Raw genomic sequence first — 17,646 nt, forward strand, 5'->3', positions numbered from 1 at the left:
AATCAATCAACTCTGAGGAGGGAACTGTCAACAGTGGCACAATTTATAAAACTATAATGATGGCTATTTCTGTATCAATGCAAATTCTAGACTAGTAAACTAAAATAATCCATCATATAATTTTTAAAAATTAAGATGTGCATATGAACTTTATACTTACATAGTTTCCAAATACCAAGGATGCCAGCAACTCGAACAAAGCAAAACATCCAAAGATCATACCGATAATTGTATTGCTGGCTCCCTTCTTTTCAGCCTTTAAGTAATAGAAATGGAAACAAAGTTTCAAAGAAAAATTAGCATCAATATGAAAAAATAGAAATAATAGATCAGGGCATCATCTTCTTATGAACTTTATCTGTATATCGGTTTCAAAAAGATTATTCTTTTAGAATAAATGGGGTGGGGAAGGAAGGGAAACTATTAATAGTTTAGATAGTAAACCATAGTCTCTTACATGAAAATAATTCACTCACCATACCTACAAAGAATCGTTAGCTTTATGTGGCAAAAGTCAGAATCAGAGTGTATAAACAAACACAAAAAATGCCTTGGATAAGGAAATTTGGGCTCTATTGCATAGTCACAGGACTGAGGAAACAGCTGATTTAGACACACTTCCTTTTGGGTATCACATTTATAGGAAACAAACAAAAAACACTGGCCAGCCTTCAAACTCAAGAATAAGAAGTTCCATGAGTGGGCACATGGGTCAGACCAAGGCCCAATCAGTCTAGGTCTCTGTTTCTGACAGTAATACCAATTACCTGACAGTTTGGAGAAGACAGTTTTCCTTCCTGTCATCAACAACACAGGTGAGAGATGCTCCCCTGACATTCTACGTTCTCCTGAAACAGCCAAGGTAGTTTATCATCCATCAATTACAGTTACTAATGTTTATAGCCTATTCTATCAGTGAGCTCCTAAAATTTGCTACAGATGATATTTATCCTAAATCTACTTCTTTTGAACTTCAAATGCTACCACTGTGATACACAACTACATTCACATATAAAAATAGAAAGTTTTAAAAACTTTGTCAAGTCCTGGAACTATTGCAAATCCTTAAATCAGGTTCTAGCTGTAGAAATTTAAAGAATCAAAATACGAGTTTAATTTCTTTAAGATAGGACTGGCAACTTAGCATACTACAGAGGGAAAGCCTGAACTTTCATATATTGACCATCTTACATATATGAGGCATTGTGCCAGCAGTGAATATTTATGGTCAGAAGAGTCCAGTTTAGTTAGATCCATCCTTTTGGCAGAGCTTTGGATTTTCGCAAATAACTTCATAATACAGAAATGCACACATGCACACACACTTTTGCACTCTTGAACATCCATTCTCTGCAACCATGATTGCCTTTCTTTATCTTTTCTCTCTAACTACAATTTATGATAAAAATTTTCTCCATCCCTTCCCATGTAAAGATACTATCATCATTCAATCTTTGTCTTTTTCAAGGATTTTTTTTGCATGTCAGACTATGCCTCTTTAAATAAACCACACATTCCTCATAGCGTCATACCACAGGAAGCCAGAGAAGTGGACTCTATTGTTCTAAGCTAAATTTTAGGAAGGACCTCCCACTTACTCTAGGAAAAGTCCTCAGAAATGTCCCTACGCACTTGGTGGTGGGTGAGGGCAGAGAGGATGGGCCCACAGCTCCATGGTAATGGCTTGGGCAAGATTTAAGCCCATAATTCTTGGGCTTCATAACTAGCTATTCTCTTTCCGTGTACTAATAACCACAGGAAATAATGGTGTGGATACAAGAGAGAGTTCATTAAAATACCTTTAATGGCACTGTAACAAATGGTTATGCTGTATGTCAACTGGAACATGAGGTCTACATTTCTACTACACACGGGTCAGGTTTCTCAAAAAGAAAGTGTTGTGAAAGGAGTCAATTAAGGCATAAGAAAAATATTCATGCCGGGCATGGTGGCTCATGCCTGTAATCCCAGCACTTTGGGAGGCTGAGGCGGGGGGATTACTTGAGGTCAGGAGTTTGAGACCAGCCTGGCCAACATGGCAAAACCCCATCTCTACTAAAAATACAAAAATTAGCCAGGTGTGGTGGCACGTGCCTGTAATCCCAGCTACTCGGGAGACTGAGGCAGGACAACCGCTTGGACCCAGGAGTCAGAGGTTGCAGTGAGCCAAGATTGTGCTACTGCACAGCCTTGGTGACAGAGCGAGACACTGTCTCAAATGAAAGAAAGAAAGAAAGAAAGAAAGAAAGAATGAAAGAAAGAAAGAAAGAAAGAAAGAAAGAAAGAAAGAAAGAAAGAAAGAAAGAAAGAAAGAAAGAAAGGGAAAGAAAGAAAAGAAGGAAAGAAAGAGAAAAGGAAAGAAGGAAGGAAGGAAGGAAGGACATTCATTAGTCAAGTTGCATTATCAATGTTCTTTGCTTAATAGTTCTGATAAGTATTTAATTTAGAATCTAGCAGAAAATATATAATGCCTATAGCAAGTAATACTTATTAGACCCTCAATATGAGCCAGAATCTCTTTATTAAATGCCGCTTTACATGGTATCTCACAACAATTATATTAAATAAAAGATATATTTTTAGCTGGCCTCATTTATAGATGAGGACAGGAACTTGCAAAGGTTACAGGGTCATGAGCCACTACAGTTTTCATCATGTGCATGTTCCCATATTCGCTGTGGAAATGGAATGCTGACACAGGATGTGCTAGAACCACATGCTATGGCAGCAGCCAAATGTCATTTTTGGAACATGGATCCTGCTTCACATTAGGAAAGCAAAAACAGCTATTAAAAGCAATTTCTAGGCTGGGCATAGTGGCTCACTCCTGTAATTCCAGCACTTTAGGACGCCAAGGCGGGTGGATCACCTGAGGTCAGGAGTTCGAGACCAGCCTGGCCAATATGGTGAAACCCCATCTCTACTAAAAATACAAAAAAAATTAGCTGGGTGTGGTGAGGCGCGCCTGTAATCCCAGCTACTTGGGAGACTGAGGCGGGAGAACTGTTTGAACCCAGGAGGCAGAGGTTGCAGTGAGCTGAGATGATGCTGCAGCACTCCAGCCTGGGCATGACGGAACGAGGCTCTGTCTCAATAAATAAATAAATAAGCAATTTCTGGTCCTCTGACAAAAGATGAGGGTGGCAAGAAAAATGATGAATAGAAGTAGGAATCCCACACCAGAATTTAAGAAAGGCACTGATTTTCCTTTGCCCAGTTAGCTTAGCTAATAAGAAAAATGGCAGAACATGCAGGAGGAAGGGTGAGGCTTCACCAATGCATTTGTTGACCACAAGATTTTAATCAGAAATGAAAAATCAAAGCCTGCTCTTCATATTTACAGCTTTTAAAGTTAGAATGTTCTCTCTCCTGCCTCTATCTCCTTTCTTTCAGCCTTCCCCCTGCGAGGTGAGACAAAGTAGCAAATGTAAGCAGTCACATTTTGCTCACTTCTGCTTGCCAGCATAATGTCATAAAACCCCTGACTCTGTGACAACATGCAACTCTTGGGAGGGATGAGTTGAAGACAGAGCAGGATAGAGCACATAGCCCCCCACATCTCTTGCCTGAGCTGTTACATTCCTTAAATGATAAATCCCCAGCCTTGCCTTTTCCTACACATAAGATAACATCTAACATGGTTGTGATTATGCGTTTATAAACTATTACCAAAGGTACATTCATAATCTATAACCAGATGTACTCTTACACCCAAACTTTGATGTGACCTTGCATGTACTGAGTCTCTACTACCTGTATATGAACTGTGAACTGAAATACTCAGCCTGTAGTCCTCAGTAAGACTTCAGAATAAAATGGACTTTAATTCTTTAAAAGCTTGACTTTTTTCTTTGGTCAACATTTCCTATAAGCAAAAAACTCAATCAAAAACTTAAAAAGCACACACCCACAGCCTGGTTTTCCTTTGTCCCTATTCACTTAGAGGAAACTAACATTAGTTGCACTCACTGAGTTCCAGTTGAGCTAGGAAATGCCCTTCTCACTGGTTGATTCACTCACTCCAATTCTTCTCCATCTCAATTCCACAGGCTCTTATTATTTTTTTTTAATTTTTTTTAAGATGGAGTCTCACTCTGTCACCCAGGCTAGAGTGCAGTGGGGCGATCTCGGCTCACTGCAACCTCCACCTCCTGGGTTCAAGCAATTCTTCTGTCTCAGCCTCCTGAGTAGCTGGGACTACAGGCATGTGCCACCATGCCCAGCTAATTTTTGTATTTTTAGTACAGACAGGGTTCCACCATGTTGGCCAGGCTGGTCTCGAACTCCTGACCTCAGGTGATCCTCCCACCTCAGCCTCCCAAAGTACTGGGATTACAGGCGTGAGCCACCATGCCTGGCATTATTATTATTATTATTATTATTATTATTATTATTATTTAAAAATCCCAAGTCTGGCCAGACTGCTCTTTCTTGCTCAAACACCTCTGATGACTGCCCACTGACTAAGTCCTTGACAAGTGCCCTTCCTTTCTATCTTAGGCCTGCCTTCTCAGATCCACTGTCTCCTATTAGACCTCACTTCACCCCAGGCTCATGCCACATCAAGAAGCTACCTGCTGTTTCCCCAGGAACATGCCATTCACTCTGCTCTTCCTGTAACTATACCTAGAACACCTCCATCTCTGTTGTTCACCATAAGAATTAACATTTCTTAGGACCCACCTTAGGCCAGGTGCGGTGGCTCACACCTGTAATCCCAGCATTCGAGAGGCCTGGCCAACATGATGGATGGATTGCTTGAGCTCAGGAGTTCAAGGTCAGCCTGGGCAACATGGTGAAACCCCATCTCTACTAAAAATAGAAAAAAATAGCCAGGCGTGGTGGCACATGCCTGTGCCCCAGCTCTTCAGGGGGCTGAGGCGAAAGGATCTCTTTAGCCTGGGAAGTTGAGGCAGCAGTGAACTCTGATCATGCCACTGTACATTCAGCCTCGATGACAGAGTGAAACCCTGTCTCAAAAAAAAAAAAAAAAAAAAGCCCCAACTTAGATTTAGCCTGAAATTTCCTTTCACTACCGCCCTTTCTTCTGCTATCTGCACTCCATGTATGGCAGAATTAACCATTCTTCTTTCTAGGGTCTCATAACATTAGTATGGATAGAGGGAAGCCAGAAGAAAATAATTTTAAAAAAAGAAAAAAAACAGTCTTATAACATTCTGGACATCCTTTTCTTAAGGGATATCCAAATCATTGGAACCTTTTTTTCCCCCGTATTTTTTCACTCCCAATGGGCAGACAAGAGACAGCCATTTCCCTGATTTTTTTATACTACCCTAACACATCCCATGCTTAGCCTGCTCTAGAGAAGGGACTCATTAAACCTCTAGTTAATAGAACTGAATTGGGCAAGTCACAACTTCTGAGACTGTTTCTTCATTTGCAACATGCTGAGATTCTCAAGATTCTGTATGAGGTTGTCTTGGGGATTAAATGGATAAATAAGGGGTAATGTGCACTAGAAGCCAGAGAGCACTGTATGGGTACATGGCAATATTGTTCCTTTAGCAGAGAAGCCACTTTATCTTCTTTTGTAGCACACAGAACGAAGGACTACATGTTTTAAGGGCAGTTGGAGGACTAACAAGCTGCCACTGCACTGTGAGCCAAGGATTTGGCAAAAAGCACAAAATAAAACATATGGATATGTTGTCTACACTCCAAGCCAGTCATATTCATTTCATACTATATCCTATTAACGTCTAGAATCCAGTTGGACTCTCTAGGGATTATTATCTTTGAATCTGTGTCATTAGCTATAAATCTTAACACCATATAAAAGGCTATGCCTAGAAGGAATAGGCCCTATTAATCAGAATTCCTCTCTTGCATAAACATTGCCGCTAGAGTCCATAAGAAATTAAAGTCAAAAGAGGGAATATGGAGCGGGGCCGGGGCTGGTCGTGGTGGCTCACGCCTGTTATCCCAGCACTTTGGGAGGCCAAGGTGAGCAGATCACCTGAGGTCAGGAGATCGAGGCCAGCCTGCCCAACATAGCAAAAACCTGTCTCTACTAAAAATACAAAAATTCGGCTAGGCGCGGTGACTCACGCCTGTAATCCCAGCACTTCCGGAGGCGGAGGCAGGCAGATCATGAGGTCAGGAGATGGAGATCATCCTGGCTAACACGGTGAAACCCCGTCTCTACTAAAACAATACAAAAAAAAAAATTAACTGGGCGTGGTGGCGGGCACCTGTAGTCCCAGCTACTTGGGAGGCTGAGGCAGGAGAATGGCGTGAACTCAGGAGGCGGAGCTTGTAGTGAGCCGAGATTGCGCCACTGCACTCCAGCCTGGGCGAGAGTGTGAGACTCCATCTCAAAAAAAAAAAAAAAAAATTACCCGGACGTGGTGGTAGGCACCTGTAATCCCAGCTACTCGGGAGGCTGAGGCAGGAGAATCAATTGAACCCGGGAGGCAGAGGTTGCAGTGAGCCAAGATCACAACATTGCACTCAGCCTGGGCAACAAGAGCGAAACCCTATCTCAAAAGAAAAAAAAAAAAGCGAAACCCTATCTCAAAAGAAAAAAAAAAAAAAAAGGAAGGGGGGGTCGGGAATCAAAACGTCCTAATTCTAAAATGTGAATAAAATCTCGAGAAAATAGTTACTGTCTTAACACAGACCTATTGCAGTAACATTTGAGTCTCAGTTATTCAGTGCACTCCTTTTTTTCAGTTGCAGAAACCAAAAAAGATTAATCAGACTACATGGCAAGCAAAGTAATTCTCAGAAGATCAACTACTTTTAGGTGAATTACCGCCCAAGAAGATATTCTTGACTGGATTTTTTTCCTAGTATCAAGCATTCTATAAGTATTCTGTTAGCTGGAGTTCTATTCACCATCTGTCCTATATACAGATTTTTACATTTTATATACTATAAAATAAAATAATTCAAAAGGCTTTAAGAAAACAAACAAAAAGACAGAGATCTTAAGGACTTAAAAATGTCTTACCTCTTTAGGGAAAAAGGGTCCAAGTATAGAATAGCACATCATGGAACCTAAGTTCACCGAAGCTGCCGATATCAGTACAAAAACCTGTTCTCTCGAAAGCCACCCGGGGGTCTCTCCTGCACTTCCTGCAGGATCATCACCTTGAATGCAAACATGCAGCAATTAGGCATATAATTGAGACTACTGATTAAAGTACACAAATGTGATTTCTGTGCACATATGTTGCACTCTGAAGATATCATTTGCTGAGCTTAGGGCTATTTTGAATATAGCACATTTGATCAAATGGAACACAATCCTTGTACATTACTGCCGTTTTGAAAACGTACTGCTTTCGGCTGGGCGCGGTGGCTCACGCCTGTAATCCCAGCACTTTGGGAGGCCGAGGCAGGCGGATCACGAGGTCAGGAGATCGAGACCATCCTGGCTAACACGATGAAACCCCGTCTCTACTAAAAATACAAAAAATTAGCCGGGCGTGGTGGCGGGCGCCTGTAGTCCCAGCTACTTGGGAGGCTGAGGCAGGAGAATGGCGTGAACCCGGGAGGCGGAGTTTGCAGTGAACCGAGATCGCACCACTGCACTCCAGCCTGGGCTACAGAGAGAGACTCTGTCTCAAAAAAGCAAAGCAAAACAAAACAAACAAAAACAAAAAACAAAAAAACCACAAAGATTTCTAAGGCAGTATTGAAGTCAAATGAAGTGTAAGTAGGAGAAAACAAGCTAAATCATTCAGCTGGTGAATTAATATTTACAACGGTATGCTTCTGGATAGACAAGTCCCACAAATTCATAAATAAATACTTTTTTTTTTTTACCCTAATTACTGGTCTTTTGCATCAGTTAATTTAACACTTATTTCCAGGGCTAAATTGTCATTTAAAAACACGAAATCAATTACTGAGAGTTCCAAATATCCAAGCAAATCCATCAGCCATTTATAAATTTAATTGTTTTTAGGAAAAACTTCAGAAAAATACATTTGCTTTGCTCTATTTGTCAGAGATTGCCATTGCAGTGCAGAAGGAAAAAAAAATCTGTGCAACATGAGGAAGTCTTACGAATCTTTGTAAAATGTTTGTAGTAGATGAGAAAGGGAAATGAAAGTTAAAAAGAAAGGCAACAACAATGGGTACTTGAAAGGTAACGTTTTACATTTGCCTAATGGCATACTTATTTGAATGCATTAAACACACAGTACTTAAAAGCAGAGGTATAGGTTAGAAAGTCATTAGAAACCGTGACACATATCCAGTCCTGGAACTTCACCCCGTCCAGAGAGAAAAGAAACGCTGGCCCGAACCCCACGATCAGGCCCCAGCCTTTCCTAATCTCTCGGAAACAAATCAAGCTAAAAGCAATTCAATCGTTACTAAAGAGACAGGCCGGAAGATGCCGCTGGTCTCCGGGCTCCCGGCCACACAATTCATGGTCACCTCCTGGTGCGCGTGGTCCCTCCAGATCACCCGGCGCCTCCATCCCCGGTGCGTGGACTCCGGCGCCCCAGCTCCCGGGTTCAAGCTACGTCCTTGGACTCGACCTCCAAGGAGCCACTGGCACTCTGGCGGGTGGCCGCTGCTCAGCTGGAACCCGGCATTCCCGACTCCCTGCGGGCAGCGATCCGCCCGGCCCGGAGCTCCGCAAAGCATTCCAGGACTCTGAGTCCCCGGTAGGCGGCCGGGGGCGGGGCAGGGGTGGAGCAAGGCTCCTTTTTTTCTTTGCCCCCACCCCCCCATTATCTTAATCCACCACCTCAGCTGCTATATCATGGTGTCCTTTTTCATTCTGTGACAGAGAGTGAAAAAAGATGAGTCTATATTCCATATAGTTGTACCCCCCTCTATCTTAAAATAAGTTCAATTTATTCCTACGAAACGAAATAAAGGAAGCCTATGTAGACACAGAAAAGGTAGGGAGTACCTCAACTGGAAGACACAAAAGTGAATTAGAAAATTAGGTTATACAGGAACTTTGAAAGAGTGAATTATTTTTCACAGTGGGTAAATGCGGTAGTGTTCGTAATTACTGAAGCCAGACACTATTGAACCGTAAATGAATTAACCTATGTGAAGCACCTGGAGTCGAAAAATATTTGCAAGAATACTAATGAATATCGAGGAAGCGTGGTGAAGTGGCTAGGAGTGCGACCTCTGGAGGCAGGTGCCAGGGATTCAAGCCAGGGCACTTGCTGGCTGTGTGTAACTTTGGATGACAAGGTCAGTTTCTCTATCTGTACAACTGAGATTACAATGTTTATCTCGTAGGGCGGCTGTGAGCATTGGCGATAAAGTATGTTAGTAGCTAGCACATGAACATGATGGCTGCTACCTTACTTTCACACTCACAGTTTTCTTGCACAAAAAATAGGTTTCACTTATTTTCACCGTATTTACTATTTGGGAAGTGTTAAAGCTTGAGGACTGGCTGGGCACCATGGCTCATGCCTGTAATCCCAGCAGTTTGGGAGGCCGAGGTGGGCAGCTCACCTGAGGTCAGGAGTTCTAGACCAGCCTCACCAACATGGTGAAACCCTGTCTCTACTATAAAAATACAAAAAAATTAGCCAGGCGTGGTGGCAGTCACCTGTAATCCCAGCTACTCAGGAGCCTGAGGCAGGAGAATCGTTTGAACCTGGGAGGCAGAGGTTACAGTGAGCCAAGATCCAAAAGAATTGTGTAAGGGTAGCTTTATTGACTGAGAATCTGCCTCAGATCCACTGTACAAGGTCAGTTCCAATACACGGGATGGCTGATAGTAAGTTTGTAATTACTGTGCCACCTCATTCCAGCCTGGGTGAAAAAGTGAAACTCTGTCTCAAATAAATAAATAAAGTTGAAGGACTGGGAAATTCTTGTTTTGAAGCCAAAGCAAAACAAAACACAGAATTACCACTTTGTGCCAGGCATTATGAATTTAAAGATGAATGAGCCCCATCCAGACTCTGCCCTCAAGTAGCACACCTTCTAGCAGATGAAATTCACACTAATTAATAATCTCCTATAATGCAATCGGTTATATACAAACATATTGGAAGAACCATTTACTTTGGCAAATGGTTCCTGGATGACTTCCTGAGGAAGTGATGTTACCTTGGTTCTTGAAGGTTATGTAAAAACTCCCCAGTGAGGGCCGGGTGCGGTGGCTCACGCCTGTAATCCCAGCACTTTGGGAGGCCAAGGTGGGCGGGTCACGAGGTAGAAGTTCGAGACCAGCCTGACCAACATGGTGAAACCCCGTCTCTACAAAAATACAAAAATTAGCTGGGCATGATGGCACCCAGCTACTCAGGAGACTGAGGCAGGAGAATCGCTTGAACCTGGGAGGCGGAGGTGGCAGTGAGCAGAGATCATGCCATCGCACTCCAGCCTGGGCAACCGAGCGAGACTCCAACTCAAAAAAAAAAAATTCCCCAGTGGGCGAGTTGTAAAGGAGAATCTAGAGAACCACTCTGAACAGAAAGTTCCACTCTAAGCCAGGCGCGGTGGCTCACGCCTGTAATCCCAGCACTTTGGGAGGCTGAGGCAGGCAAATCACCTGAGGTCAAGAGTTCGAGACCAGGCTGACCAACATGGAGAAACCCTGTCTCTACTAAAAATGCAAAATTAGCTGGGCATGGTGGCGCATGCCTGTAGTCCCAGCTACTTGGGAAGCTGAGGCAGGAGAATCCCTTGAACCTAGGAGGCAGAGGTTGTGGTGAGCCAAGATAGCACCATTGCGCTCCAGCCTGGGCAACAAGAGTGAAACTCCATCTCAAAAAAGAAAAGAAAAGAAAGTTCCACTCTAGCAAAGGTTCCCTACAGTGGCCTTATGAAATCTTTATGATCTAACCCCTGACAGCTTCTCGAATCTCATTTAACTCTATGCTTTCTCTTCAATCTAACATCAATCTGTAGAGGGAAACTTTCTTGAATGATTTCTTTGATTATTACATTTCCTCTTTTATTTTCTTTCTGGACTGCACTTTATATGGATGTTGGGTCATCCAAACTGGTCCTTTTACTTATTTCTCTTTTTCTTCTCTCTTTTATTTTTTTTTTTTAGACAGGGTCTCACTCTGTTGCCCAAGCTACCATGGCAGTATAATGGCTCACTGCAACCTCAAACTCCTGGGCTCAATTGATCCTCCCACCTCAGCCTCCCGAGTAGGTGGGACTATAGGCCTATGCCACCACACCTGGCTAGTTATTATTTTTTCTTTTTTTTCCTCCATCTTACAGGAAGTATCCCTAACTGTATCTTGCCACCTGAATTTTTGCCAACTGAATCTTGCCAACTGCATCTTGCCAACTGAATGTTTCATTTCTGTTGCCATCTATTTCCTTGTATCTCCATTCTCATTCCTCTCCCCATTTGCAATAATTCTTGCATGTTTAATGCAAATCTTGTTCTTTATGTTCTCAAAAAAATCTGTGTTCTTGTGTGTCCATCTATTTTTAATTTACATAAAGGCTATTCATATCCCTATCCTCCGCTCTTCTTCTAATCTCTACCTCTCATTCTCCCTTCACATCATCAGTTTTATAATCAAATACATTATTGTGTTAGTTTTCTGGGGCTGCTGTACAAATCACCACAAATTTGATAGCTTAAAACAAGGTCCTGGAAGCCAGAAGTTCAACACCAGTTTCACTGAGCCAAAATCAAGGTGTCAGCAGGATCATGTTCCCTCTAGAAGCTCTAGGGAAGAATCTGCTTCTTGCCCCTTGAAGCTTCTAGTGACTATTGGCATTTTGTGCCACATCACTCTAATCTCTGTCTCTGTGATCACTGTGCCTCTTCTCTTCTGTGTAATCTTCATTTGCCAGTCTCTTGTAAGGATATTTTGAATGAATTTAGGGCCCACCTGGATAATCCAGGATGATCTCTTCAGCTCAAGTTCTCCAATTTAATCACATCTGCACAGACCCTTTTTTTCATATAAGGTAACATTTACAGGCTCCAGGGATCAGGATGTGGATGTATCTTTGGAATCCATTATCAGCGTACCACAATTATCTATTCATAGTTTGATATGCTCATTTAGACATTTATACACATATGGAATATTTGTTTCTTTACAAACTGAAATGGAGTAATATGGTCTTTGTTTAAATGCCACCTCCTCAGAGAAATTCATTCTTTTTTTATTATTTATTTATTTAATAATAGAGACGAGGTTTCACCATGTTGCCCAGGCTGGTGTCAATCTCCTGGACTCAAGCAATCCATCTGCCCTGGTTCCCCAAAGTGCTGGGATTACTGCCGTAAGCCACCACACCTGGCCAAGAAATTTATTCTTTTTTTTTTTTTTTTTTTTCCTGATACGGAGTTTCACTCTTGTTGCCCAGGCTGGAGCACAATGGTGCTGTCTTGGCTCACCACAACCTCCACCTCCTAGGTTCAAGCGATTCTCATGCCTCAGCTTCCCGAGTAGCTGGGACTACAGGCATGCACCACCATGCCCAGCTAATTTTGTATTTTTAGTAGAGACAGGGTTTCTCCATGTTGGTCAGCCTGGTTTCAAACTCTCGACCTCAGGTGATCTGCCCACCTCAGCCTCCCGAAGTGCTGGGATTACAGGCGTGAGCCACCGCACCTGGCTAAGAAATTCATTCTTATGCCCTTATCCAAATAGAGCCCTAGTCATCCTTTGTCCTTTCACCTTTCTATTTTTCTTCCTAGCATTTCTATCAGTCGGGGTTCTCTGTTGCTAATTAAAAAAAAAAAAAAAAAAAAGCATTGTTGGCTAATTTAAGCGGAAAATGAATTTATCATTGATTATTAGGTAACACATAGTATCATCAGGAGGATCATGCATACCACTTAGAGGCTAAGTGCCTGAAGTCACACCACCTAAGTGGTCCAGTATGCATGGCACTGCAACCCTGCTGGACGTACATCTCCAGCACATGCTGCCAATACCACGGGAGCCAGGTGTGAGACACTGTAGTTAGAACATCATCCCCACTCCTCAAGAATGCTGCCACTCTCACCAGAAGAGATTTTAGGTGGTGCTAGCTTCTTCCACTCACTTGCTTCCATTGCATATCAAGACCTGATGTGTTTGAAGTCAGGCAGTAAAAAGTGTCCAAGTACGTTCTTTTTCAAGAGTGGTTTGAATATTTTAGTTACTTTGACTTTCTAGAGAAATATCACAATTAGCTCTCATATTCTCCGAACAACCTGGTGGAATTCTTACTGGTATTTTTTTTACTCCATATATCAATTTGGGGAGAACTGATACTGAATCACTATTAAGCTTTTAATCCATGAACATAGTATATCTCTCCAATTATATAGATATTTCTTTCATAACATTTTCACATTTTTCACATGTAGGTATCATATGCCTCATGTTAAATTTATTCCTAAATACCTTAGTTTTAGAAGCTACTAAAATTGGTATTTTTACATTTAAATTTCCAACAATTTGCTGATTATATATAAAAGTAAATGAACTTTTATATTAATCTGGTATCCTGCAATCTTGCTAAATTCCCTCGTTAGTTCTAGTCATTGTTGTATAGATTCTTTTAGATTTTCTACATAAACAATTATGCCATCTGGGAATAGAGTTTTACTTCTTCCTTTTTGAAATGTATGCTTTTGTTTCTTTCACTTATTTTATTGCACTGACTAGGATGCCCAGTAAAATGGTGAATAAATGTGGTGAGAATGGAGAGCCTCACTTTGTTCCCAATCTTACAAGAAAAACACTTGGTCTTCCATTATAAAGTATGAGGTTAGCTGTAGGTTTTTCACATGTGCCTTTCGGAAGATTAAGGATGCTACCTTCTATTCCTAACGTGTTGAGAAATTTTAAAATGAATTTGTGTTAAATTTTATCAAATAGTACTTCTGCGTCTATTGTACATGTTTTTTTTCTTTATTCTGTTAATTTAATAAATTACACTGATCAATTGTCTAATGTTAACCTTGGATTCTTGAGATAAATCTTGCTTGGTCAAGATGTATTCTCTTTTCTTATATATTGCTGGATCAATTTGCTAATATTTTGTTAAAGGTTTTTTTGTCTATGTTTATGAGTAATGTTGATCTGTAATTTCTTTTTATTTTCTTTTGTCGGGCTTTGGTAGTAAGTAATTCTGCACTCATAAAACAAGTCAAAAACTTCCCCTCCTCTGGTATTAACAAGTATTAATTTGAGAAGATAGTCTACTTACATATAAGGTAAGTATTGATGGGGTTGGGTTTACATCTACCATTTTACTATTTGTTTTATATCTTCCCATCTGTTTTTTACTCATTTGTTTCTTCTTCTTCCTTTTTTTTTGTTTTTTACCTTATTTTGGCTTAATTGGAAAAAAAGAGATTTTGGAATTCCATTATAATTTATATGTTATCATTTTACCTACATTTCTTTCAACTATTTCTAGTCGTTGCTTAGGAATTACAATACACACATTCTTAACTTTTCTGGTCCACTTAGCATTAATATTGTAGCACTTCATGTAAAATGTAAGAACCTTGCAGATTGTTAGACTCATACAGACGGCCTTACCCAGCAGCCACCTCTTCTCTCTTCATCCTTCATTCTTTAGTTGTCATATGCATTATATCTATGAAGACATAAAGTTTATCATGCAATATTATAATTTTTACTTTAGATAGCTATATGTACTGTTTAATCAAAAAGAAAAATAGTCTGAAATTTACTCACATATTTATCATTTTCAGTGTTCTTCATTCCTTCTGGAACATGTAAATTTTCCATCTGATATCATTTTTCTTCAACATGAGTAACTTTCTGTAACATTTCTTCAAGTGTGAGTCTTCTGGTGATGAGTTCTGTTAGTTTTTGTTCAGCTCTGAATGTCATCATTTTGTCTTCATTCTGGCAGTCCCTTTCATTGAATATAGAAATATGGGTAGAAAGTTGTCTTTCAGTCCTTTCAAGATGTGGTTCTGTCTTCATTTGGCTCCTATTTTTTGAGAGAAATTAGTGGAATTTTGTATTATTGGTCTCCTGTATGTAATGTGTCTTTTTCCCCCTAAATGCTACTGTAATTTTATCTTTGAGTTTTAATATCTCACTTATGATATGCCTAGGGGTGTATACGTGTGTGTATTTATTCTTCTCAGGGTTCACTGAGCTTCTTGAATCTGAATTTATGTGTTTCACCAAATTTGGGAAGCTTTTGAACATTATTTTCTTTCTTTCTCTCTCTCTCTCCTTTCTCTCTCCCTCTCTCTCTCTCTCTTTCTTTTTTTTTTTCTTCTAGATGGAGTTTCGCTCTTGTTGCCCAGGCTGGAGTGCAATGGCGTGATCTCGGCTCACTGCAACCTCTGCCTCCCAGGTTTTAAGCGATTCTCTTGCCTCAGCCTCCAGAGTAGCTGAGATTACAAGAATGCTCCACCATGCCCAGCTAATATTGTATTTTTAGTAGAGATGGAGTTTAACCAAGTTAGGCTGGTCTCGAACTCCTGACCTCAGGTGATCTGCCCACCTTGGCCTCCCACAGTGCTGGGATTACAAGTGTGAGCCATTGTGCTCAGCCTTATTTCTTCAAATATTGTTTCCTCCCTCATTTTGTTGCCTTCTGGCACCCCAACTGCCTATATGTTAGTCCTGTGTATTCTAATTGCATATATGTTAGACCTTTAAATTTTGTCCAACAGATCATTGCAGCTCTATACCTTTTTTTTAAATTGGCTTTTTTCCCTCTCTATTGGATAATTTCAGATTTATTTAAAGTTTACTGACTCTTTCATCATCTCCAATCTACTGCTGAGCCCTTCCAGTAAATTTTTTATTTCTCATATTTTACTTTTTAGTTTTCAAATATCTATTTGATGCTCTTTCATAGTTTATACTGTTCCTATTTATTAATTCATTATGAACATTTTTTACATTCTTAATCATATTTTTAATGGCTGCTTTAAAATTCTTGTCTGCTACTTCTAACATATGATCATCTTGGGATCCTTTTCTCTTGAGTATGAGTCATGTTTTCCAGTTTTTTGGTATATAGCATAATTTTGGATCATATCAAAGACATTGTTAATGATACATTGCAGAGATTCTGGATTCTGTTACATTCTTCCAAAGAATGTAATTTTAAAAAAGAATTTAGCAGAGGGTTAACCTGCCTTGACTCAAACTTTATGTTTCCCCAGTGATGGGAAAAGCAGCAGCTGTAATCTCTGTGCATTTTGTTTAGTCTTAGCTGTGTTGCTTGGAGGTTTTCTTTTTGTTGTTTTTTTTCCTAATATGGAGTCTTGCTCTGTCACCCAGGCTGGAGTGCAATGGTGCAATCTCGGCTCACTGTGACCTCCACCTCCTGGGTTCAAGCAATTCTCCTGCCTCAGCCTCCTGAGTAGCTGGGATTACAGGGATGCGCCACCACGCCCAGCTATTTTTTTTATTTTTAGTAGAGATGGGGTTTCACCATGTTGGTCAGGCTGGTCTTGAACTCCTGACCTTATGATCCACCCGTCTCAGCCTCCCAAAGTGCTGGGATTACAGGCATAAGCCACCGTGCTACCCCATGTGTGTGTAATTCAGAGCTCAGCCAGAGATTGAGGCAGAGCATACACGGAAAATTCTGGGTTTCCCCTGTCTGGCTCTCTCCTTTCTGGGATTTCCCTCCTTTCTTCAATTTCCAGTGCCATGGTTATTCTAAACTCTTGTGATGGTTAATACTGAGTGCCAACTTGATTGGATTGAAGGATACAAAGTATTGATCCTGGGTATGTCTGTGAGGGTGTTGCCAAAGGAGATTAACATTTGAGTCATTGGGCCGGGAAAGGAAGACCCACCCTTAATCTGGGTAAGCACAACCTAGTCAGCTGCCAGTGTGGCTAGAATATGAGCAGGTAGAAAATGAGAAAAGAGAAACTGGCTTAGCCTCTCAGCCTGTATCTTTCTCCTGTGCTGGATGCTTCCTGCCTTTGAACATCGGACTCTAAGTCCTTCAGTTTTGGAACTCAGACTGGTTCTCCTTGCTCCTCAACCTGCAGATGGCCTATTGTGGGATGCTGTGATTGTGTGAGTTAATACTTAATAAACTCCCCTTATATATGGGTTGGGTGCAGTGGCTCATGCCTGTAATCCCAGCACTTTGGGAGGCTGAGGTGGGTGGATCACCTGAGGTCAGAAGTTTGAGACCGGCCTGGCCAACATGGTGAAACCCCGTCTCTACTAAAAATATAAAAGTTAGCCAGGCATGGTGGCGCATGCCTGTAATCCCAGCTACTCAGGAGGCTGAGGCAGAATTGCTTGAACCCAAGAGGCAGAGGTTGCAGTGAGCCAAGATCATGCCATTGCACTCCAGTCTGGGCAACACAGCAAAACTCTGTTTCAAAAAATATACATATACGTATATATATATAAAAATATATATTATATTTTATATATATTCCATTAGTTCTGTCCTTCTAGAGAACACTGACTAATACAACTCTGTTCTCTGGTTTTTTTAAGGCATTACAACTGAGGAACTCTATTAGTTGCTCCATGTAGCACTGACTAAGGGTGTCCTCATGCTAACACTCATAAAAATAGAAAATCATCCAGTGTCATTCCTTCTTCTTAGTGTTGGTCCTCACACCTATCCCCTAATTCTGTCTGCTTTTGGTCACTCTCCAGTGTCTTCAGGTAGTTATTTTTTGTTTTGTTTTGTAACATTTTCAGAGTTACATTAGTTATCTGCAAGGTTAGTCTTGCATAACCT

General features: G+C 40.9%; 1 protein-coding gene across 2 annotated transcripts in view; it reads right to left on the bottom strand.

The window, feature by feature from the left end:
- Positions 1-8,653, bottom strand: part of SLC18B1 (solute carrier family 18 member B1) — a 29,038-nt gene extending 20,385 nt beyond the window's left edge. The window contains exons 1-3 of one of the 2 annotated variants that reach the window (XM_002817375.5): positions 8,410-8,653; positions 6,974-7,113; positions 161-256 (exon numbers count right to left, since the gene is read on the bottom strand). In XM_002817375.5, coding sequence (XP_002817421.2) covers positions 161-256; positions 6,974-7,113; positions 8,410-8,452 — 279 coding nt within the window. In that variant the 5' untranslated portion in view covers positions 8,453-8,653. Of the gene's footprint in view, positions 1-160; positions 257-767; positions 849-6,973; positions 7,114-8,409 lie in introns of those variants that run through there. The other variant, XM_054558170.1, reaches the window with a different exon arrangement.
- Between the last annotated feature and the right edge of the window lie 8,993 nt (positions 8,654-17,646).

Source organism: Pongo abelii, chromosome 5 (assembly GCF_028885655.2).
Source record: "Pongo abelii isolate AG06213 chromosome 5, NHGRI_mPonAbe1-v2.0_pri, whole genome shotgun sequence".
NCBI lineage: Eukaryota > Metazoa > Chordata > Mammalia > Primates > Hominidae > Pongo > Pongo abelii.